The sequence below is a fragment of the Hemisphaericaspora subhashii genome, assembly GCF_019202705.1.
Source record: "Hemisphaericaspora subhashii strain CBS 10753 chromosome Unknown scaffold68, whole genome shotgun sequence".
NCBI lineage: Eukaryota > Fungi > Ascomycota > Pichiomycetes > Serinales > Debaryomycetaceae > Hemisphaericaspora > Hemisphaericaspora subhashii.
In genome coordinates, this window is record NW_026057225.1 from 23,640 (window position 1) to 47,341 (window position 23,702).

General features: G+C 35.4%; 8 protein-coding genes across 8 annotated transcripts; 2 read left to right on the plus strand and 6 right to left on the minus strand. All coding sequences in view use genetic code 12, as the record gives it.

Moving 5' to 3' along the window:
• Positions 1-115: 115 nt before the first annotated feature.
• Positions 116-2,104, plus strand: J8A68_001613 (uncharacterized protein; the record flags this gene model as incomplete). Its single annotated transcript, XM_049405284.1, has 1 exon — positions 116-2,104. The coding sequence occupies one exon, from the start codon at positions 116-118 to the stop codon at positions 2,102-2,104; it is 1,989 nt and encodes a 662-aa protein (XP_049265087.1).
• Positions 2,105-2,178: 74 nt separating this feature from the next.
• SEN1 (putative DNA/RNA helicase) lies at positions 2,179-8,253 on the minus strand (the record flags this gene model as incomplete). The annotated part of the gene is made up of 1 exon (XM_049405285.1): positions 2,179-8,253. One exon carries the CDS (start codon positions 8,251-8,253, stop codon positions 2,179-2,181), a length of 6,075 nt encoding a protein of 2,024 aa, XP_049265088.1.
• A 201-nt stretch (positions 8,254-8,454) lies between these two features.
• Positions 8,455-10,938, minus strand: ZCF32 (Zcf32p; the record flags this gene model as incomplete). Its single annotated transcript, XM_049405286.1, has 1 exon — positions 8,455-10,938. One exon carries the CDS (start codon positions 10,936-10,938, stop codon positions 8,455-8,457), a length of 2,484 nt encoding a protein of 827 aa, XP_049265089.1.
• A 488-nt stretch (positions 10,939-11,426) lies between these two features.
• J8A68_001616 (uncharacterized protein) lies at positions 11,427-12,497 on the minus strand (the record flags this gene model as incomplete). The annotated part of the gene is made up of 1 exon (XM_049405287.1): positions 11,427-12,497. One exon carries the CDS (start codon positions 12,495-12,497, stop codon positions 11,427-11,429), a length of 1,071 nt encoding a protein of 356 aa, XP_049265090.1.
• Positions 12,498-12,675: 178 nt separating this feature from the next.
• Positions 12,676-14,217, plus strand: J8A68_001617 (RBR-type E3 ubiquitin transferase; the record flags this gene model as incomplete). Its single annotated transcript, XM_049405289.1, has 1 exon — positions 12,676-14,217. The coding sequence occupies one exon, from the start codon at positions 12,676-12,678 to the stop codon at positions 14,215-14,217; it is 1,542 nt and encodes a 513-aa protein (XP_049265091.1).
• Positions 14,218-14,268: 51 nt separating this feature from the next.
• On the minus strand, positions 14,269-15,912 carry J8A68_001618 (uncharacterized protein; the record flags this gene model as incomplete). The annotated part of the gene is made up of 1 exon (XM_049405290.1): positions 14,269-15,912. The coding sequence occupies one exon, from the start codon at positions 15,910-15,912 to the stop codon at positions 14,269-14,271; it is 1,644 nt and encodes a 547-aa protein (XP_049265092.1).
• Positions 15,913-16,426: 514 nt separating this feature from the next.
• J8A68_001619 (uncharacterized protein) lies at positions 16,427-17,668 on the minus strand (the record flags this gene model as incomplete). The annotated part of the gene is made up of 2 exons (XM_049405291.1): positions 16,427-17,278; positions 17,651-17,668. 2 exons carry the CDS (start codon positions 17,666-17,668, stop codon positions 16,427-16,429), a joined length of 870 nt encoding a protein of 289 aa, XP_049265093.1.
• A 370-nt stretch (positions 17,669-18,038) lies between these two features.
• On the minus strand, positions 18,039-23,693 carry SEC7 (Arf family guanine nucleotide exchange factor; the record flags this gene model as incomplete). The annotated part of the gene is made up of 1 exon (XM_049405292.1): positions 18,039-23,693. The coding sequence occupies one exon, from the start codon at positions 23,691-23,693 to the stop codon at positions 18,039-18,041; it is 5,655 nt and encodes a 1,884-aa protein (XP_049265094.1).
• Between the last annotated feature and the right edge of the window lie 9 nt (positions 23,694-23,702).

The following is a 23,702-nucleotide window of genomic DNA, read 5'->3' on the forward strand; positions in this document are numbered from 1 at the left end:
CTCAAACCACTCACAGTTTGATAAGGTGCTAGAAAATTAAGCTATCTTTCACACCAAGGTAATCTTGCTCCTACCTCACAATTAATAAGATATCTCACACAAACACGTAGGAAATATGTCCTCAAGCAATGGATTTGAGTCCATAAATTTAGCATCCACAACTCAATTAGCTCAAGCTTCTCTACCGCCACTAAGGAGACTACAATCAGTTGCCAACTCCACTACCAGTGATGAAGAAGAGGAAGATATTAAACATGATATTGATCCAGTATTATTCATTTCAACCGACAAGACAAACAATGTTGATGATGTGGATGAATTGCTTATTCCAAAGCCGTTGAATTTGAGGAATAGTAGACATAGGAAAGGTAATAATCTTGGTGTTGCCAAAACTTCACTTGATGCTAGATCCATAGATACTCTAAGGGGAAGCGAATTTGAAAGCGTATATGAGGATTCAATTGTATTTCCAAGAGACTTCGCTGTTCGTAATACAAACATACAAGCGAATGACACATCTCCCATTGAATATGTTTCTGATAAGATTAAACATCAATTACAGGATCTAAATAGGAATTCAAAATTTCATGCTGCATTTTTGAAGCAGGGAGATGATAGATTACATGCCCTCCGAAATTCTATCTTGAATGATTACGATCAAGTGTCACGAAACTATTATTCATTAAATGAATTATATTCAAAGGATGCAGATTATACTGAAAGACTATATGGGGCATTCAAAAAATGGGACCAGAAACGAGACAAAGTACTAAACAAGATCAAAGATATCAAGAGCCCAAAGAGCAAACATGGAAGCAAAATGATGGACCTTTTAAATAAATCCATTGGAATTGATCAAGAAATTGAAGAACTTGAACAAAAGCTACAGACCCTAAAGACTCGGAAACAAGTTGTAACAAAAGAAATTGAAGATACCAGCAGTGTATTGGAAAGCAAGACTGCAAAGTATATTAATATTTTTAGAAATATGGAAGAGACAGGAAAAGAAGAAATGCTTTCATTCTTGATTTCAAATGGAGTGCCTTCCGCAGAAGTTGAACGAATTATCAAAACTGTGCCAGTTGATGTAACTTTCTTGAATAATATAACTCCCACTACTTTGGACCACAGCAGTGTTGTCAACCCCGCTAGTCTCGCTATAGTATCGGACCCCGAAAATGTTTCTGCGCCAACAAATGTTCCATCTACCACAATCTTCCCTCAAGAGAACGGTTCCAAGGCAACCCAGCAGATCGGAATCCAACCATACGTACTCCCAGACGAAAGCAATACTGCCAATAAGCCGAAAGATGATTTATGGTTAAAAAATCACGAACATGGCCCAACACCTTATGAAAAAGGATATGCAAAAGGAACTCAAAATTCAATGGCCATGAAAGCAAAGTTACAAAAAGTGATGAAAAAAGTATTAGAATCTACCCTACCGGAACCTCAAACCAAGACTAACAATAATAGATCTGTCTTACCACGTAAGACAAGAGTTGATGATTTATATAATACAATATCCCAAAAGTTGGATTTGGTCCCCATCGTTAAGTTCTTAGAACATAAAATGGAAGCATTGACAGATTTAACTTTAGAAACATCCAAAAATGCTGCTTTATTTCACGACATTGGGAAATGTTGGAATAATGCTTGTATTCTATTGGACTCCCAGGAAGAGAAATTACATAATGCTTTAATTGAATCTACACCACAAGCGAATAACGAAGTAGTCTTCGGGATATTGACGGGGTCACTTAAAGAATTGAACCAGATTTTAGATTCCACGACAAAGCTAGCTACAAAAAATAACGAAGAACAGGTCCGCCACAAGAAACTTCTCCAAAGTATGATTTCTAATGAAGTGCAAGCAATCATCGAAGGACTTAGGCTTGTATCCCAAGGGAACCAATTAAATGAAATATTGAACGATTATGAGAATGTGGGCAAAGAATCAGTCAATTCAATGGAAAAATCATCAAACAGTGGTAGGAACTCGTTTTCATCTCCAATTATGCCATCCACTTCAAAGCCAACTTCTCAAATACACATGGTTAGCGCGGTCGATCAGGGATCGATGAAACAGACTAAGCTTGAATAAAATTACATAATATATTCTATAAAGTTTAAGTTATATAATTATTCTTTTAAAAAAGCATCCTAAATCATAAAATTCTAGCGTTTTGGAGGTGGCTTTCTCTTTTGTATAAAGATACTTCCAGGACTCTTCTTTGGAGCAGGAACATTGGGACGGGGAAGAGGGGGCTTAATATGTCCAGAAGATGTTGGACGGAACGTGCTGGTATCTTGACTATTCGAAGAAGGAACAGCACCTATCATTCCTGATTTTGTGGGTATCATAACATTCAGTTGTAAATTGTTAGACTGTGGCTTACTTGGCAAATATCCGGCGTTAGTTATCGGAGGTGTCTTTCTCACGCCGTCATGTGTTGGTTTGCTCGGAAGATATCCCACACTAGTCGGAGATGGGGTTCTAGCAGGTTGATTGATAGCAGAGGACGGTGGAAGATTCGGAAGCGTACTTACAGGTGGAACCATATTCCTATGCTGCGACTTTTCCGCTTGAAGCCTATGAGCCGCTGCTAGCAGATCAGCCTTTGTTGGTAGGCGCTTTGGAACAGGGTGCTGAGCCGTAAAAATACCGCTTCTGACGGGTTGAATTTTAGCTGCTGATTCTTCATTTGGTTTAGTCACGCCTTTTGGCTTCTTCGACTCACTTTGCTCATTCGATTCAGACTTATTTGATTTATCTTTATTTTCATTCCTCTCTTTCTTTTCCTTCTTGCTCTTCTTCAGTTTGCTTCCAGAGGAATTTTCTTGATCGGCTTTCCGCTTCTCTCCTGTAGATGTATTCATAAAACCAGGATAAGCCTGCGATAAACAACCTCTAGAGTCAGCATCCTCTAGTAATCTCCTCCACACCCCATTTCTCGACAAGGACAGCCTGTTACCAAGAATCCAAAGTGTCGTTCTCGCACGAGTAAGCGCAACATTCATACGTCTAACATCACTTAAAAATCCCACATTACCTGAAGGGCTTGCTCTAACACATGACATAATAATAATCTCTTTTTCCTGACCTTGGAACCCATCAACTGTATTAAAATCAATTTCATCAGTGATTATTCTTCCATACTTCTTAACAAACATACTTCTAATTGTTCCAATTTGTTCTTTATACGGTGAAATGATACCTATACGTCCTGCAAATTTCTTCTCTGGCAAAATATTCATCAATTTCTCAACTAATTCCAACGCAACCCTGGCTTCCTCCTGGTTGAATAAAGATTTCGATGTTTTATCTCGTTCATGCTTACTAAGGATATCAAAGAATCTGTAAGGTGTAAGTGGTAGCTCCGCATGCCAGGGTCTCGTAGTTTTCTCTTCCATACCCTCACCATCCTTTAATTTGGATTTATAGAACTCTGCACTAGGGAATCGAGATATCATTGGATGCATTCTATACTGAACATCTAAAAGATACACAGAAGATGGGTTATTCTTCTGCATTCTTACAAACAAACTCTGCTCATAATTGTAGGAAGCTGCAGCTTGAGACAAAACAGTTGGAGGTAACTGATTTGGATCACCAACCATAATACATTTCTTACAACCATATCTTAATGGAATGATAGCTGATAACTCAACACATTGACATGCCTCATCAATTATCACTTGATCAAATTTAACCGAGAGATTAGCCAAAAAATCATGTGCTGAACCTGATAATGTAGAACAGATAACTTGTGCCTGTGACAATATTCTAGCTTGAATGTTCCTTCTATCGATTTCTTTAGTACGGTATGCAATCGAAGCTCTCTCTCTTTGTTCATCCAACCTTTTTGCTAATTCATTTCTTTTCTTATTTACTTCTCGTAACCTTGTTTCCAATTCAGTTGTCTCCTTTTCGTCCAAACTTTCAGTGTTCAATCTAGCTCTTATTTGATCCCTTTCTTTTATACATTTCGTATGCTCTTGCCTGATGGTCGGATCAATACTCACATCAAACGATCTTTCTTGCAATTCCTTATCAACCAATTCTTCTAAGGTCAAATCTCTGACAGAAGCGTTTATAGCATCACTTCTCCCCAATCTGACAACTCTTAAGGGCATGTGTTGTCCATTTGCATTTCGAACACCATCTCTCAATCTGACAACAAGTTCATCTACCGCTGCATTACTTGGGGCACAGATTAAAACTTTCGCTTGATCAGTAACCGGAGCCTTCTGTCCCGGAGCGTCAATAATTTTGGTGTCTTTCTGATGACTTAATGAATAACCCACAATACCTAAAATTGTTTTTGTTTTACCTGTACCTGGTGGACCCTGAATCAATGAAAACCCTTCACTCTTAAATGTGCCCATGATTGCTTTAGCTTGGGATTTATTAACATCAAACACTTTACGCATTTTTTCAGCTTCTTCGTCATCAACCTCCATTGGTCGGTTAGCCTCAGCATGAAGGATGGGAGTTAACAAGTCATAGTATTGTAATCCCTTCAAAGATGCAAACTCTCTTTCAACAGTAGTCATTTGCATAACACGCATAGCAACGATAATGGATTTTGGTGTAAGTGCACCCATTAATGGACCACTTGGATAAACCCTAAATGTAATATCTGCAAACTCGGCATTAGCTGATTTAATTTCTCTGACCTTTGCCAAACATGTTATTGTAGATTCCGCTTTCAAATAAGACCTCATCAACCTCGGATTACTAATATAGTCGTTCATAAATCCAAGAACTAGAAGGTCGGATTCCCCAATTCGTCTATCCTGAAGGGTCTTTTTTTCAATCGAAGCAAAGACATCAAAAAACCCATCTACACTTGTCCTACTACCAATCAAAAGCTCAAACGGAAGTTCTGTTCCTGTATCCTTTGCAGATTGGATACCTTGCCAACATTCTAACATCAAAAGTGGTTCAGTTACTTTCACATACTCATTCGCATCTTTATATCTATCTTTAACTTGCTCATACATGCTAGTGTCCTCAGTAGGATAATCTCGCTTGACATTATAGTTCCATCTTAATATATTGTCGTATAATGGTTTTAAGTTCACATTCAATCTCATTCTCATTCTTTCTTGTTCTAATTTCGCTTGATCAACCACCCTTTTCCTTGCCAATGAACGATTGATTTCTCGGAGATTATGATCCACTTCTATAATCTTAGGTTTCTTCTTTCCTTTATCAACAAATAAATCCGAAAGATCTGTATCTGGTTCTTCATCTGACGAATCCGAATCAACTCTCTTTTTCTTCAACGCATTCAAGGACCTACCGATAACAGGAGGGGCTTTCTTCAGATTATAACCTGCTGGCCTTGGAAGCGCGGGTGCAGCCACAGGTTTTGCAGGGGCAACTCTAGCACTTTTTAATTCTTTTCTAATTGCTTCTAGGTTTGTTGATTGGAATTTTTTAATTAGTGGAGGAGGTGCAATTGGGGGCTCATTAGTAACAACACCAAATCTTCCAAGAGTTTGTTGTTTGGGTGTGACCGATCTGGAACTGTATTGAGACGACAGAGGTGGCTCTGGAGTTTCTTCACTATCAGTAATATCAATAACTTCCACTTTATGTTTGGCTTGTCTATGCTGAATTGCATCTTCTTGGATTCTATCAACTAATTCATAATCAAATTCTCTAGCCGTTGATAAAATTTGTTGCCTTTGGGTTTCAGATAACTTACTGTTAAACTTCTTTGCCTTAGCTCCAAATCTTGCAAAATTTTCAATAAATTCGGTATCGATAGTAAAATGATTTTCTGCAGCTAATGAAAACCCCTTAAAAACAAGATCCACACATGAATTCAAAAGGGAAAGATCACCAAGCCTCAACCAAACAACAACATAATGAAATGCACTCATAAATACTTTGAACAATCTGGTTGGCGTGTCTTCTGGGGTATGAGCGTTAATGTTATCAAGTATGATTCTAAAAGAATCAATAAGCAAATGACTGAAATCTAAAACATCTCTAGTAAACTCAACCAACTCTTCTAAATGGAACTGATTTGCCCAAACAAATGTTCTCTGATAAATCATTACTAGAAACAGCCAACTATTCTTCCATAATTGTATAATTTGATCCCCATTTTCTGAAACTTGGCTCGACGTACCTAGAATTGGACTAAGAGGGTCACACAATGCACGTACCACATCCATCATGATTCTAACAGCTTTGGGGGTTGGCTCATACGCTTGTAATTTTGTTAAAACATCAAGATTCAAGTTAATAGAAGCTAAAGTCACACCTAAATTCTTGGATAAAACTGCTTGAAATGTTTCAAAACGACCATCAGCATCAAATACTCCATTGAATAAACCAAGTGCTGATTGACTAAGTAATGGAGAAAAAACACAAGCCCAAATTGCATCCAGACAACTACCATCTTCAATAATATTCTTTATGATACCTTCATCAGCTAAACTCAATTTCTCCAACAATTGCTTTGCAAGATTGCCAATCCTCGATACATTCTCATAATGCTGCTTTTTAGAATCAAATAATTGCTTATTAGACTCTTGATTTTTCTGAGGTGCAAATTGAATAACCTTAGAAGTAAGTTTCAAAGAACCCACTAACTGCTTTGCTAGAAGTAGATTAGAATAAATTTTGCGCTTACAAAGAGTTTCCCAAAGAAGTGGAAATGTATCAAATGTAGTTGGTGGGACATCCTGTTGCAAGAGAGCAGTATTGTGCGCCAAGATGGAAAGGTCATAATTCATGCACTTTACAACTAATTGCATGGCAAGATTCAGTTCTTGTGAGTCAAAGGATAAGTCAACAATCTGGTCTGCCTCATACTCAATACTGGTTCTGATATCTCTCACAGTCATTAAGCTTACGGAAAAGTTTTTCTCCAGTATATCTTGGTCAAGGGAAACATCATCAAATCCAGACAACAAAATACGACAACCAATATTCTGCAATAACTTCATTTTCTTTAATCTATCATCATAAATGGAAGCCGTAGCAATGTTTTGCTTTAATAAAAATAAACCTAATCGAATACATGAGGTATTTTTTTGAGCTTTTGTCAATGATGGGAGCAAGTTAAACATCCAGGCAGTTATTTCATCTAGCGTCCAATCATTCACGCCATGTGCGTCAATTGCTGCCAGTTGGAGTTGTCTTGAGAATTCAGGATTAGATAAAACGGAGTCAAGAATCTGGATATGGTTTATTGGAGTGGAAAATGCCCAGAATTTGGTTTTATATCTTCCCAACAATTTACTAAATACTTTCAATAAAATCGGTAATGGTTCTTTCAAGTATGACATCAAACTATTCATAAGTAGTCTTATTATTGGATAAAATCTTAATTCTGTTGATTCGGACATAACCTTGATATCCTTTGGAGTATTAAAACGAAGAATGAATGACTCGTCATCAATAAAATCCAAAATTGTATAAAAATTTCCCCAGAATATTATAGCATTTCTATCATTGTAAAAATCGGATTTCTGTATTCGATAGAAATGAATTGAAAATTCATGAATTACTTCTTCTTCTAATGTTAACTTGTTAAATTGAAATTTTGACTCTAATAATCTTGAAAAACATTGCTTGACCCATCTTTTCTCTTCAGTACAACCTTCAAACATTAAGTATATCATACCTGGAAACAATTGATTCGGCAACGGGAGTAATTTATTACCATACAAATATTTAATAAGCCTTGTGAATTCCTCTCTCACTATTCTTTCGTTACGTAGGATAGTTGGATTATTCAAACACCAAGCAATGCTAATATTAACTTCATTTGTCAACGTTATTAGATTTAGTAACTCATTGTTAATATTCGTCAACATTGGGCCTAGAATCGATGATTCCCATTGTACTAGTACTGCTAAGAATTGATCAACCATATTCAATTTAATTCCTTTATTAATGGCAAAATTAAGACGAAGTTCAGCTTTACCTCTATTAAAGTATCTTAAACAATCTTCACAACTTGTCAAACTTCTCTTTATAAAAGGTTGTAATTTCAGAAGGAGTTGGTTATTAGGGAACGAGAAGAGAATCAATGCATGAGTTGCTGGTCGAAACATATACGAATCACAGAACCAATGTTGATTATGTTGGTTTTGCAATAGATACTGGTATGATTGTTTAAGTACAGTTTCTTGTACTTCACTACTTCCTGATTCATTATTCGATCTTTCTATTAAATTTATCAACTCATCAAACCCTTCAGGTTTGATAGGATCTTCGGACAACATGAACTTATTCTTGATATATTCAATTTAATATTTACTTTATGTCCATCTGAAGTTGGTTGTAAAAAAAGATCAAACGCTCAAAAAAAAAAATCCTACCAAAAGCTTCGCAGAGAAGAATTATGGGTTTGGCCAAATTTCACAAAACTGGACGCGTCTTCTTTTAAACTACTCAATGTATGTATTATTAACATCTAACTATTACTACAAAAGAATAATGTCTATATTTAAATTATCAGCAGCGGTCAACCAATCTTCATTAGTTTCCCAACATCTCTTCATAACTTGTAAACCTTTCTTTGCATTTGAATTTCCCATTTTAATTAATCGAGTAAATCTCATATGAAAAAATTGTTGCATTTCTGGATCTAATATTTCACATCCTGCAGTGAAAAAGCAAAAAATACAACAAATCTCAGTTGGTGACCTTGATTCTATATGATCTCTCATTATGGTAGCCATTCCAGTAGCTAATCTTTGAATAATTGGAGAACTTCGAGGAATTTTCAATACTCTTCGATATAATTGAATTATACCAGTATCACAGAATACTTTGTTAGTATATCCAAGAATCTCATTTTCTTGAATTCTACTGGCAATATAAGGAGGTGAAGAGTTTTCAACCATTTGATCTTTCAATTGGGATTTTTCTTGCATAAACATTAATCGTGCTTTTTCTATTTGTTCCTCATCTTGATGATAGATTTGAAGCATTGTTTCTTTTACTTCAAGTGCTTCTTGTATTATATCCAATGGAATTGCTGGATTGCTATCCCCGGAGGCTAATAAATAATTATCAACTTTTCTAATTAACATAACTGTTTTCATAAACTGAGGCAAGAACTTAGTATCAAATCCCATTAAATGATCAATATCCTTTCCAGGATCTTCCTCAAGGGTATTTGAACGTTCCTCATTATTCATCATATTAAGTATTTCGAGAGGCTCATAGGATCCTTGTTCATTATCCGAGACTAAAACATAATTTTGAGGTTTCGAAGCAGATAATCCACCTATTAAATCAACATACACAAACCACCGAACCAAAAAATTTGCAATATCTTGCTCTGTGACAGATGCTGGTCTCTTTGAAAGAGATGCTCTTGCTTTGATTATTTGTCTTGCTCCAATGGTATGAGCACGATGTTTTTGGAAATCATGAGTGGAATTCATTAATTCAAAACATGAGAGAAACATTGAGGTAGCCAAGGCAGCATCTGAAGTGGCACTACGTCTATTTCTCAACATTATTAAAAGTTCAGAACATGACCTGGCTAACAATTGGTCAATAACAGAATCGGGCATATCATTAGAATCAAGCAAACCCGATCTTGCCTTTGCAGAAAATGCCAAAAGGACAGTCAAAATTGAAGGATATTCCATTGCCATTTGTGTAAGCAATATCGTGAAAGGATTGTCTTCATAATGAGGAGCAGGAACTAATTGCTTAGAAGACACATTGACCCAAAAATGTAACAAATTCTTATAAAAAGGAACTTCAAGTAACAAGGTGGGTAATGGCTCAAGATTTCTCGGGATTATGAAAGTTTCGAAAGGATCCATCAGTGACGAGTTTTCACTCGAACTTTCACTTGAACTACTACTTCCTCCACGAATTAATTTTTTATTTATCCAGTTGTAATTGGTTTGTACTTTCGGTAGATATTTTTCAAGCTTTTCAATATCATTTTTATAGTCAACAAGAAAGTTATCAACCTTTTGAATAAATCCAGAATTCACTTGATGACTGACTTGAGATACTGTCTCTGAATGGTTTACTCTGGGATTTGATAAGAATGTCAGATCAGCTAGTGAGTCAAATTGGAAAGGCACACCATTATATGCAAACTCGTCAAGAGCATCAAATAACTCTTCCATTCCCAGAGGGGCTGGGGACATTAATATGGACGACACGGTATCATGGTGGCTTCCTATTTCCGACATGATTTCCATATCATTTGCAATATCATTATTATTCAATTGGGAGGCCACCGGAGTAAGTGCTGTACTCTCAAACAAATGACTTGTATGTGAAACAGGAAATGGATCTATTTGGGATTCTATAAGTTCATGTAACTGAAGATAATCGTGTCTTTGTTTTTTCGTTGATTTATATCCATTATCAGACCTCGAGCGCTTATTGGTATGAGATACATGAATGTCTTTATTTTCGTGTAGGGTTGTGAGCGTGTGGTCTGAGTTGTAAGATTTGGTGGAGTAAGTCGTGGAATGTTCCTCTGGTCCTAAGTGCATATCCCGTTGATATTCTCTAGTAACATTTATTTCTTGAATGCGAGGTTCATGATAGCTGCTCTTCTCTTTCACCAGACTTTTGCCGTTTGGTTTGGCCAAGTTGAAGACGATTTCCATTTTCTGTCGCCTTTTTGAGTCATTTTTTAATTTGGTAATTATTTCTGGCAGCTTTTGAATAACTTCAGGCTTCATATCTATCTGTATTGACGAATGTTCCTCTGTTCGACTGCTCGAAGGAATAGGGGTGCTTATATCATTTGCTTTGGTGGAACCCTTTGATCTTCCACCCCAATTCAAGACTAAACTATAATCACATTTGCGATTTTTCTTGGTACAATAACCACAACTTGGTTTCCCTTCATCACATTTAATTTTCAACTTTTTGCAAGGATGACAACCATTTCTGCTTCTTGTTATCTTCTTTGAGGGGGCCATATTTCCTAAATTGTTCTAATAACTTCAGTTCTATTGTTTTTGAATAGTATACTTCATAAAGAAAACCTAAACTCCTTAAATTGAAAAAAAAAAAAGATTTACAATCAAAAAACCGATCTTATCAATTCTTTTTTTCAGGCTTTAATTTAAACTAAATTTCTGAAAACAAGAAGAATAAGAAGGTATCTCTCTGTGGGGTAAACAAATATATAGAATTCTGCTTTTCTGAAACATTTTTAAATAGAATACGATATTTGGCTAAACATGTGCAGATTCATTGTAAACTCCCCACTACATTTGGCGTTTATTATTCACTCCAATAGGTTGATTTTTATATATATTACAATGCAATCTATGTAAACGTATAAACATATATTTTAAAATAACAAATGAAAAGGATTAACAATGAACTGAAAACAAACAAGATGTACAAAGAATTACTTTGTCAACTGGAGATAGAGTTGCAATGCGGTCATAACCTACCACTTTTAGTTGTCATGCTCCTTAACATCAACCTCACTATCTAATAAACCACCTTGTTTCTTTTCTCTATCTTTATCCACATATTTCTTTCCGAATAATATAGCAAGCAAGCTTTCGTATAATCTGAAAAGATATCCCGCCGCTACAAGAAGCCCTCCTACAATTGTACCTAATTTAGCAATAAATTGAATGAATGGAATTCTTTTCTCGACAATTTGTAACTTTATTGGTTCAAAATCATAACGGAAAAATATCCCCGGAATTCCATTTGGCACACCAGTGACCGGGTTAAGTACTATAACATGATGGTTTTCAGTTAATGAATACTGATTCGTATCTATTTGTAAACCAAGTTTTTCATACATGGTTGGGACAACTTTTGCATGATAAATATATCTTTGTAAATGTTCTTCAGTAACTTTCCCAGTTGCATCTAAAGGATTATTGATAAATGGATAAAAATCACCAAATGAAAACTCTTGAATAACATGAGAAAAATTCAAATTCTTAATAGGAACTTGCAGCCTATCTCGATATCCTATTCCTTTGGCAGTTATATGAAAATCACCTTTAACTTGATTTACTGGAATTGAACCAAATATATGACAAGCAGGTGCTCCTTCATTTTTTCTTAAACCCTGTACTCTAAATTCTGCTCTTAAACTCTCTTGCATCACTTCTTCTAATTCTGGAGTATCATGACGATCATTTAAATTATTAATATTGAATCCAGGTGGAGTGAAAAAGGTAATACCTTCAAAATTTAATGTTTCACCAGCCATATATCTATCACGAGTGATATCTATAACATTTGTATGAATGGATTCACAAGGCATAGCAACAAGCATATCAATATTTATGGTTAAATTGGATTTCACTACATTATCAACTACAAATTGTCTATCGACATAACCACCTATGAATCCACCAATTTCTATCCAAATGAAAAAGAGTCCAAAAAAATATGTCATTAATGTGGACAATCCTCCTCTTTCAGATCTAAGTGTATGTTGTGAATTCACTTTGGGAAATGCATCGAAAGTCTTTACTCTCTTTGCAAACGATGATCCCTCCATATTTGCTTTGCTTTATTAAATGTTGTTGTTTGGTCTTTAGTTTTTTCAATTTGATTTGGTGTCCACTTTTATTTATTAAGACAGAAAATTTAAATATTTTTTCTCGAGAATGTGACGGAGAAGTCGTGATTTTTCCGAACGTCTAAATGACGCATCCTTCTGTCTTTCTTTGCATAGAATGAATCCTCATTATAAATTAATTGAACAACCTTTCCAGCTTTCAAAAATCTCAAATGACAAGATGACCACACATGATATAACCCCAATGGAACATCATATGGACGAAGAATTTTCAGACGACATACGAATACAAGAACTACAATCTTGTAAACTCATTTATCCAGATTCGAAGATTAACTATACCAATTTTCAAGGGTCCATCGACATCCCAATCAAACTTGAAAAGGACACCGAATTGAGATTATTTCAATCTGGACCTAGTGCTGGTACTAAAGTATTGGTAGCTACTAGTGTCATTATAAATTTAAAACCTATCAGGTTAGAATTTCAGTTATCGGAACTGTATCCCTATGAAGCTGCCCCTGAAATTCAGATCTCATCTACTTCTTTACAAGACAAACAGATCGATGATTTACAAGACCATTTAAATTCCATATGGCCTGATTATAGAGATCAAGTACTTTTTCACTTAATAGACTATATTCAAGATCAAACGCAAAATAATCTACCTGAACTATTTGGAACCACCATAGACATAGTGGATGATTTTGATAAGTATTATCAATTGCTAGATTATGATAAACACATAAAACAAGCAGAATTTGACGAAACAACATATTCGTGTGAGATTTGCCAGACTGATTATAAAGGAAAACAATGTCAGAAATTTGATGAATGTGGCCATGTCTTCTGCAATAATTGTTTATACGAATTCTTCTCATCTCTGATTACTTTAGGTGAGATAGATAAGGTTCATTGTCCAAATTTTGAATGTACAAAGAAATTCCAGAAATCAAGAGAAGACTTTATGAAATTGGAAACCTGGACATTTAATGACAAAAAAGTGAAAGATATAGTTGGGAATTTGTTGCAACCACCAATGCCAATTCATATCCTTACAAGTATCCTCCAAACCAAACTTCCAGCCCATGAAGCGAGTGAATTGGTTAAGAGGTATATATCCCTACACAAAAAAGCTCAATTTGAAGTGGTGGGGAGGTTACTACCCGATCGTCTTGTCAAATGTCCTAGAATAGGTTGTGACGAGGCAGTTTTTCGTGAAGATCTAAGTGAAAGATTGGTAGTCTGTCCAAAATGTAGATATGCCTTCTGTAATGATTGTCGAAAATCCTATCATGCGAGATTCAAACTATGTCATAAGATTAGTGGGGATGAGAAATATCTGGGTATTCCCGTGGAGGATCTAGAGAAGTATAATCTTTTACCACAAGATTCGTATGAGAAAAAGACATTAAATGCCAAATATGGCCGAAATCGTATTCTTCATGCAATTGATGAATTCAATATGGACAAATTGTTTGAACAAATGCTTAAGGAAAGTATGGACGTTAAAGAATGTCCAAATTGTGGAGTTGTTATAGAGAAAACGGACGGATGTAATAAAATGAAATGTTCAGAATGTAATACCAGTTTTTGTTTTCTTTGTGGTGATCGAATTCCAAATAATTACGATCATTTCACTGAACCGGGTACTTCTTGTTATAGATTACTTTTCTTTGGGATGCCTGGAGTCGATTAATAGAATAAATAGTATAATGCATAATAATAAATACTGATAAACTATTCTAACTTAACTACTACTAGTAGATGTTTTATGGGGACGTCCATATCTAAAACAGTCTCTGAACAATCTTCTCCTTCTGACTTGAAAATCAAAATCCATCATTTCAACATTATTCAAATTATCATATATCCAACCTTCCTTTTCATGTATATCAATCTTAAATAATTCTGGATCAAATTCTCTTTCCTGTACGAACTTAATTGGATCCAAATCGACCTTCCATTTATTAACCAATCCAAAATCAAACATCCAATCTTTCGGAGGCAAAACACGAGCTAAATCTTCAACTCCCAGTGGTCTCTTCTTGCTAACTCTCAACTTGTCATTCCTCCCATACATTGTCGAGGCAAATCTATAGAATGACCAACTACCACTAAATGAACTTCGAGTTTGTAATTCAAATACTTCTACAGTCCGAATATCAGGTGCGTCATCCACGATTATATCATCTCTATCAAATTGTTGCTTTTCAGCCAGGTGGCTCTCTGGTGGCGCATGGGGATATCTGGGTGCCACGGTCTTTTTTGCATTTTGTAATTCCAATAAGTACTTTTTGGCATTTGGGTGACATAATGTTAAACCTACCCATCCCGCTGAGATAAATACAAATCTCCACGGTATGAATTGCCCAAGAAAAACAACTACAAATGACGCAATTAATATCCCGTAGAAGATAAACGTGGACAATCTCTCATCTTTAAACCCACCAGTTTCATAATAAAATGTTTCAGCCTTTTCGATCCCTTTCAATAAATCAGTTGTCAATTTTTGGATTTGTTTCATATTTCTAACCAAAGTAACTTGTGAATTCTTCTTCTTCTTAGCTGACTCTTTGAACTCCTCAGTAGAGGAAGCAAACTCACTTGGAGCTTGTGATAACACGGAAACATTATCCGATGATACTGATAACGTGTCATCCATCGTATAGTCATCTTCTATGTATTCATTCACAATACTTGTTTCCTCACTACTGAAAAACTCCCATATCTTTTGACCCCTTGCCAGCACCCTGATAAGATCTGATCTCTTCATAGGATGTTTATGAACATATCCCGGAACAAGCACTCCAAATAATATATACATCAACGGATATACCAACACAAGGTGTGGCCATAAACATACCCCATGATATAAGACAAGTGCAGTCAATGTTTTGGTTGGCTGTTTCCAAGTTATAATGTGTAATATTCCATATTGCAAGACAAAATAAAATGTCAATTTAGCAGTCAATTTTGTTAAATTATTCACCAATAACGAAAATGACAAACTTTGTTTTGATGAACGATCGTCATCGTCATCATCACTAGCAGCATCCTCGTCGAACATAGTATCAGTAATATCCGGAGGAAGCGACGTTTGAATTAATTTATCAAACAATCGATCCGTAAAATGTTTGGACAGAGCCGGTTTTACATCCTCTGCCGATGATTCCATTGATTCGATTTGCGCTATCTCTTGTTCGGTAAGATCCGTTAATTCGCCGTCCTCCTTTTTGTTTAATTGTTCGAAGCCTATTTCCATTAATGTTGAAGCTGTTCCTACTGCTATTGCTCGTTTACTACCTGGACGTGCTTCGGCGAAATTGTTACTCTTTTCAATGGTCAGAGCAAGGAATCCTAATGCTTTGTCTCGAATTCTTTGACTATCCATATTGGCAGTATTTTCTTAGAAAGGGGATTGGTTGAAGTATTTATCACCTCCTGTAGTTGTAGAAGGGGAGATTAAAAAGCTGTGTGGGGCGGTAGAATTGACGGCAGTTAAGTGCACATGATTTTTTCCCACACTCCTTCATACTTGATGTTGCAGCCGAGACCGAAAAAATAGAATAGGAGGCCGAATGTACCAGAGATCTGGGTTCTCCCTTTCCCACCAATTGCGTGCAATTGAGAAGTCTGGTAAGCTTCCAACTTATTAGAGAGAAACAAGAGCAATTAGAGATTATATTTGACTACAAACCAATTCCTTATAACAAATCCAAAAAAATACATTTATAAATTATTGTATGCAAATTTATTTAATTAAATACAAAAAATTTACTTACATTACCTTTTATAATTATTTATCAAGGGTCAATTAAAAGAAATCATTTTTTAAACAATAAACTTATAACCAAATATAACAACATAGGCTACATAACACGTTCATGAAGTTGAGGACGATAGACTTATAAGGATGGGAAGTTTTGCTCAGTTAAAGCTGGCTTTGGGGAAGTTTCCTTACCTCTACCACCTCTAGCACCACCTCTTCCACCTCTGGAACCACCTCTAGCACCACCTCTGGAACCTCTGAATCCACCTCTGGATCCACCTCTGGCACCACCTCTGGATTCACCTCTGGCACCACCTCTGTTGCTGTTGAAGGCTGGTTGTTCATCAGCAAAGTGAGCTTCAACATCTAAAAAGACCTTTTCCTTGTGAGCCTTAGCCTTAGTCTTCTTGGCAGCAGTAGAAGCAAAGTAAGCTTCTTGTTGCTTTTCAATCTTTTCTTCGGCAGTCCACTTATCTTCAGCACCTTCGTTAGCTTGTCTGAGCTTCTTAGCACCTTCTAATTCTTGTTGTTTAGCTTGTTGTTCAGCTAAGTATTCTTGTAAAGACTTTTGAGGAACAGTTGGTTCAGCTTCTTCTTCAGCAGCTTCACCTTCTAATTCAGCTTCAGCATCTTGAGCACCTTCGACTTCACCTTCGTATTGTCTGGTTTCGTCGTTACCCCAACCTTGCTTGAATTTCTTTGGGGAGTCAACCTTAGCAGTTCTAGAATGACGATCGAAAGCCTTCTTGGTATGCTTGGTTGGAGTGGATGCTGGGGCATCAACGTCCTTGTTGTTAGCCTTAGATCTTAAAGCACCTTCGTTACCAGTAGGAGCCTTCTTGTTCTTTCTGGCCTTAGCTGGGTCAGCAGAAGCTGGAGCAGCATCAGCCTTCTTGGAAGTAGTGGCCTTCTTGGTAACTACCTTTGGTGGTAAAGCTGGGGCGGCATTTTCGTCTTCAATATCGTTACCTAATAAGTCGTATAAGTTCTAGAAAGTATGTTAGTATTTCGCTTTATTCAATTGGCCAATGGGGATAGAAAATATTATAACAATGGACTAAAATCTCATAATCTTCTCACACGATTAAAATTCATGGAATTCAGTACTATGATTATGACTCACTATCATATAAACATTGACAACCCCTGTGTGATCTCTTTTATTTAAGACACTACTTGCCCCACAATGTGGAATCAATTGGCAGCACTTGAACCAGCAAAACCGAGAAAGAAATTTCAAATTGACCTTTTTGTGGAGCGGGCCTTATTTGGGGGGGGTCCGTATATCTGGAGAACGCCAATTGAGATCTAAACATTCCATTGAGTATATTTTCATGACTAGTTTCAATTATAGACATACTTTGTTTTGAAAAGACATTTCTTATTCTTCTTTCTGATTGTCTATGGGGGAACCTTTCTTTAAGAACAGAGATTCTAAGGGGGATGAAATGATTTTCTCTTGACTTTTTTGAAAATTTTTTAGCTGACCGACGACTTCTCACTTTGCACTTTTTTTTTTTCAGGGCAGGGCAGGGTTAGGGGAGTGTGCGAAACCTCAAACTGAAATTTACTAAATAGAGTCCACAGTAAATTTAATACTGAGTCAGTAAATTACAGTACTAACTAAACTCATACTACTATAAGTTTAAGATACAGTAATTATAATTCTATACATACAATTTATTTACTAAAACAAACAACTAAACAAAATACTATTAAAAACCACTAACATTAATAAACTTCTTTATTCATGATTCTTCTTCCTCATCATCTTTCTCTGGTAATTTTACAAACTCTTCACCTACTCTAGCAAGGAATGTACGTATTGCCATACGTAAATCAGGAGACATACTTTTGGAAAATAATTCTAATGTTAACTTATACATAATTGGGGTATACTTGGTAAAATCTTCATCATCTAATTCAACATATCCTTGATAAATTTCAACAATTACAGGCTTCCAAGTCGTAATATTTCTTTGTTGATTGGTCTCGTCAAATCCAGCATATCTTTCCATTATAGTTTTACATAATGGAATTATATAATTCATGATCTCTTCTTTGTCAGCGGGAGAAGCCTTCTCTTCATCACAATAGGTTCTAAACATAATATTGATAAAAACAGCTGCAGATGAAGATTCTTGTTTCAACAAATTTGGAAGACGTTCAATAATACCGGTGTTCCATAAGCGAACTCTCAAGTCATAATCATCATTGAACTTTTTGGCAAAATGATAACTACTGTGTAAGAGTTTTGCCATTTTCATCAAATAATCATATGGAATAGATTCATAGAATCCGTCATTTTCAAATAATTCAGATGTTGTCTGGATAAGCAACAATTGCAAAACACTCTTGACCACAATAGACGATTTCTCCTTTGATTTCGCCAATCTAGCTTCTGCATCTTCTATAGTAGGACTCTTGGGTGATTCTTCAGCATCGTTAATATTTCCAATATCAGTATCTTCTTCAATTCTTTTGCTTAGGAGTGGATCAGACGTAAACAACTCAGTTGCGGTAGTCAATTCAAACAAGCTGCAGAATGCATCAGTTATCAATGCCCAATGATCATTATTGAACTTATCAGCATTGTCAATCAATAATGTTGCCAAACAATCACGTCCAATTCTGGCAATTGTATCATTTTCCTGACATATACAGGAAATAATCAATTTCAAATAACCATCCAACAATCTACTTAATGCATCAAAATAATGTGTAAACAATGAAATCATACTCTTTAACGCTTGAATCAAAGTAGTTGACAACCAAACCGATAATTTATCATTCGTATCATCCAATGCTAATTCCCAATGATCATTCAAAACTGCAAAAATTGGGAAAAGTAACTTATAACAAATCATATCCCAAAATTCCAATTCAAAATATGGTCCATACTGTAACAAAACATTAAACATACTATTTAAAGCTCTAGACCTCACTTCTAATTCTTCACCTGTCATTATAATATCATGGAATGCAAAAAGCACAGGAAACCACAATTTCACTAAATGTTCATTTCTTTCATGTTGAGCTTCTGGTGAATTATCCTTTGGTTGTTCACTACTTCCATTAAGTAAGCTCAGTTGAGCAATTTCATGGATTAATCTCAGTATAACATCTAATGACAACAAACTAATTCTTTGGAATTTTTCATTCTTAGTTAATTCAGTGAAACAAAGAACCAAATCTGAGAAAGAATCTTGTTGTTTAACTTCTTCAATATATTCTTTGTTGATCCAATTTGCCATCTTATATGCCTTCATAACAAGAGATTCCTTGTTTTGTTTGGCAGTAGCAGTACATACAGCAAAAATAGTTTTCCAACCAGACTTGATCTTGTCAGCTCGAGCTAAAATCATATTATTAATACATTCTAAAACCATATCTTTAACTTCTAAAGAATCATTATGAACAATAATATATTCAAAAGGCTTCAAAAACTCTTTTTGGAACTTGAAATGGGCCAATTCGTCAATTTCTAAAAATCTCATAGATAATTGTCTCAATGAATCAACAGCAAAGAACAGAATAGCAGGATTAGTATGACAACCAACACTATTAAATGTTTCTCCCATAATCGCCCAAAGATGTGACCATTCCAAACGAATACGATCCATATTGTAATAACAAATATCAACCACCTTTTGTAATGAATAAGTTCTAGGATTTGTACTTTGACCAGATGAATCAATTTCTTCATTAGCCACTTCTGAAAGCGCCTTCACAAATGCAACAATGCTTTCACCTGATAAATTGGCACTATTTGTGTATATCTTATCAATAGCAACTGCCAAATCGGTCTTTACCAATAATTGAGAAACTTCTGGACTTAAATGCTGGTTGTGGAACTTACTTAATGCTGACTGCGAAGGTGTCTGAGATGTGAACAGACTAAAAAAGCTGGTACTTGTTCTTGAATTAAGTTCCATAGAATGTCTATTAACTAACTTAGCAGTAGAAACATCTGGAATTGAACCTTGATCAACACCTTGTGCAATTAATTGAAGTCTTTCTAACTGAGAAGTAGAAAACAAAATATCCAGCCATGACTCACCTAAATTATCACCCTCAGAAACAGCTAATTCTAACATAATATAAATTGCATCAACATTCTTTTGTTTCATTTCTTCGAAATTGTTAAGATTCTGGAATTGTACTAATGCACGAATATATGATGTTCTAGCATAGTCTAAGGCAAACATGCATGAAATTTTAATAGCTAATTTAATCCCTTCCAAACATAATCTAGTTACATCCTCTTCGTCATATTCCTTAAATGGGGGAGTAAGAGCTGCTAAAACCGACATCCACAATGTATCGAAAATTGACTTCACATGTAAGACACTAGTAGCTGCATAAAATACACCTTCATGTTCATCACTTTTGACCTTCTTTCCTAAACTTCTAACCAACTTTTCTGTCTTGGTTGACATTTCTTTAGATGCATGGATATAAGCTTCACGATTAATATCACGACCACCGAAAAATCCAATAGTTTGAGAAGGACGCATAATGGTAACATCACCAGCTAATAATGCTGCATGTTGTTCTGATTGTAATTTAATTTCATCTTCCTGAATTTCTTGATAGATCTTTTCCAAAAATTCACGTGGTAAATTCTCTCCATTATCAATACCATTATTATTAGTCACAAAATTATCAACCGTCATTCTCTTCTTAACTTGTGGTGAATGTAAATCAGTATTCAACAAAATCACCGAATATGCTAACACGTAAGCAGACTCAGCATTGGAAAATACATTTGGATTGCCTAATACGTATCTTTCAGCAAACTTCAACATAAATCTATCAATCTTTTGTGCTTCACCTGGTAATCTAAATGATTGTAAAAATAATCTCATAGCATCAACGAAATCAGTATTAGCAAATTCAAGTTCATCGACAAAAGCATGCATGATTGCAATATTCTTTTCATCACCTTCTCCAAGATATTCACCAATAACCTGTTTATCAAGCCCATCTGTTTCTAATAAGAATTTGGCAATAGCATGTGGTTCTTCCGAAGTAAGAAATCCATTGGCAATGAAATATTTCATTCCCTTCTTTGGCTTTTGATTAAATTGTCTAATTCCTTCCAAAAATGCCTTCTTTCTTTGTTTCTGGGATTCAAATTGTCCAGGATCATCAGTTTCGGTTAATGTATCTCCTAAATTATTGACAAAAGATTCATTTCTAGAATTGCTCATAGATGTATTATTGGAATCAGATCTATTTCTTGGAAGAGATAAGGTAGATCCATTGTGACTAGTGATACCAGGCAGCTTGCTATGCACTACGTTAGAATTCAAATCTTTTTGTGCCCATGAATGTAAAGACCGTAAGAAAGCTACTGAACAACCAATTGAGGTCATCTTCAATGCATACTCTAATGGAAATTGATTGTATATTTCTGGTTCAGGTGGTTTTGAAGTCATAGTACTACTCGTCAAATTTGAAATTCTGTTTACGTCATAAACTGAAATACCAACTCTTCTATTATCACGGAATGCTTGTTTCTGTTGTGGGGTAGCATCAACTCTTAACAATGAAAGCTTGGTTAAATAGTCAATCACTTTCTCACATATATTTGGCATGGAGCTATCACAATCATAATTCAAATAAAATTCAATAATGCATCTGGAATCATTACATAATCTTTCAATTATTGATAATAAATATCTCTTCTGGTGAGCACTGGAGGTTTTCATTTCAGCAACTGGAAAGTAAATCTCATCCCAAAATACTGGAATTTCTCTTTTAAATTCCGATCTTAAATTTGAAATAATCAACCAAAAAATTTCTAATGTAAGTTCAAATATAGGAGCTAATGGGGAGGCAGCATTCTTAGAAAGTGCTAAATTAACATATTGTCTAACGGCATTGATCAATCGTATTTGTTCAGTTGAACTGGATGACAATATCACAACATCATGACTTAAAAACACTTCAATATGTTCTTTCAAAATTGTATGAATTATATGTAATGACAATAACTTTGATCTAACTGAATGTGATCTCATATCAACAGTAGACGAATCTAAAGATTTGACTGAAAGTTTGCACATAGCTCTAAATACCAAAAATGCGTCTTTCACTGCCAAGTCTTCATCACTATCAGTGGCCATATTTGCTTCAATTACTCTATCACTATCGAGTCTAGAATCATTCATGTTTTCCAATCTCTTCAAAGTCAACTTTTCTTCTGATACGTTGGTACTATCATTTGGTAAGTCTAACTCCTCCTTACTGAATGAAGCCATAGAAAGTCTGACAATACTATTTGATTTTGTGGATCTCTTTTTCATTGCCTCTGATTCTTCTACTCGCTGGAAAATAGATCCAATAACTTGAGTTAAAATACCTTGCGCAACAGCTTGATTTCTTGCAGTTAATGAAAAGATAAAGACATTATAAATTTGTCTAACAGCTTTCAATAAAGAAGCACCATGGCACGGCATCAAAAGAATACTGTGCATCAATGCACGAACAACTTGTAATTCCAATTCAGGATCCGTTCCTTCACCTTCAAAGCAAGCCGATATGACATCAACAGAATCATCAGTTAATTTTGCTTTATCTCTACTGTCATCAAATTGTGCATAATCAAATAATTTTGCAAATAAATCGACTGCTTTAGATTTCACATCTGTACTTGATGTTTCACAACAAGCTTTCAATGCAGAAAATATAACATATGCGTCTCTTGATTCAACATCATTTAAGGAATCAAGAGCTTTTTGAATCACATTTTTAAAATCTGGATTCTTCTTAGCTTCTTTTGAAGCAAGGATTGCTTCAAATGTATTCTTGAAAATTTTGGAGTTATCAAGAGTTGCATTCGCTGATGTCATGGAAACTTGGGAAATTTGACGTGTATGAGCAGAAGAAGCAACTCTCAGAGGGGTTTCACTATTTAGATCGGATTCTTCGTTGGTTATTGGAGTTTCTGGGACAGAAGTGGTTGATGTAGGAACAGTCTCAGCCTGTGAAAGAATGCTAGGCACTTCTGGTGAATCAATAACCTGCTCTTCCAATGTGGATTCAGCAACTGGCGTATCTTCACTTACTTCATTTTCAGCTGAAATTGGAACTGATTCTAATTCATTTTGAGATTCTACTTCAGGTTGCACTTCAGGTATTGAATTAATACTAACATCTTCCACGTTATTTTCTTCCACTTCGGCACTTTCATTCTCGTCATTTAATTGGATATTATTGCTAGATGAATCATCTGGTACCTCTTGGCTATCGCCATTTAATTCGACATGATTGCTTGATATATCTTCCTCTTCTTCTTTCTGATGATGATTCAATTGATTGGATTCGTCGATTTGATCTATGTTATCTTTTTCAGGATCACTTGCTATTATTGCCCCCGGCTCCTCGTGATCCGACATACTAATATA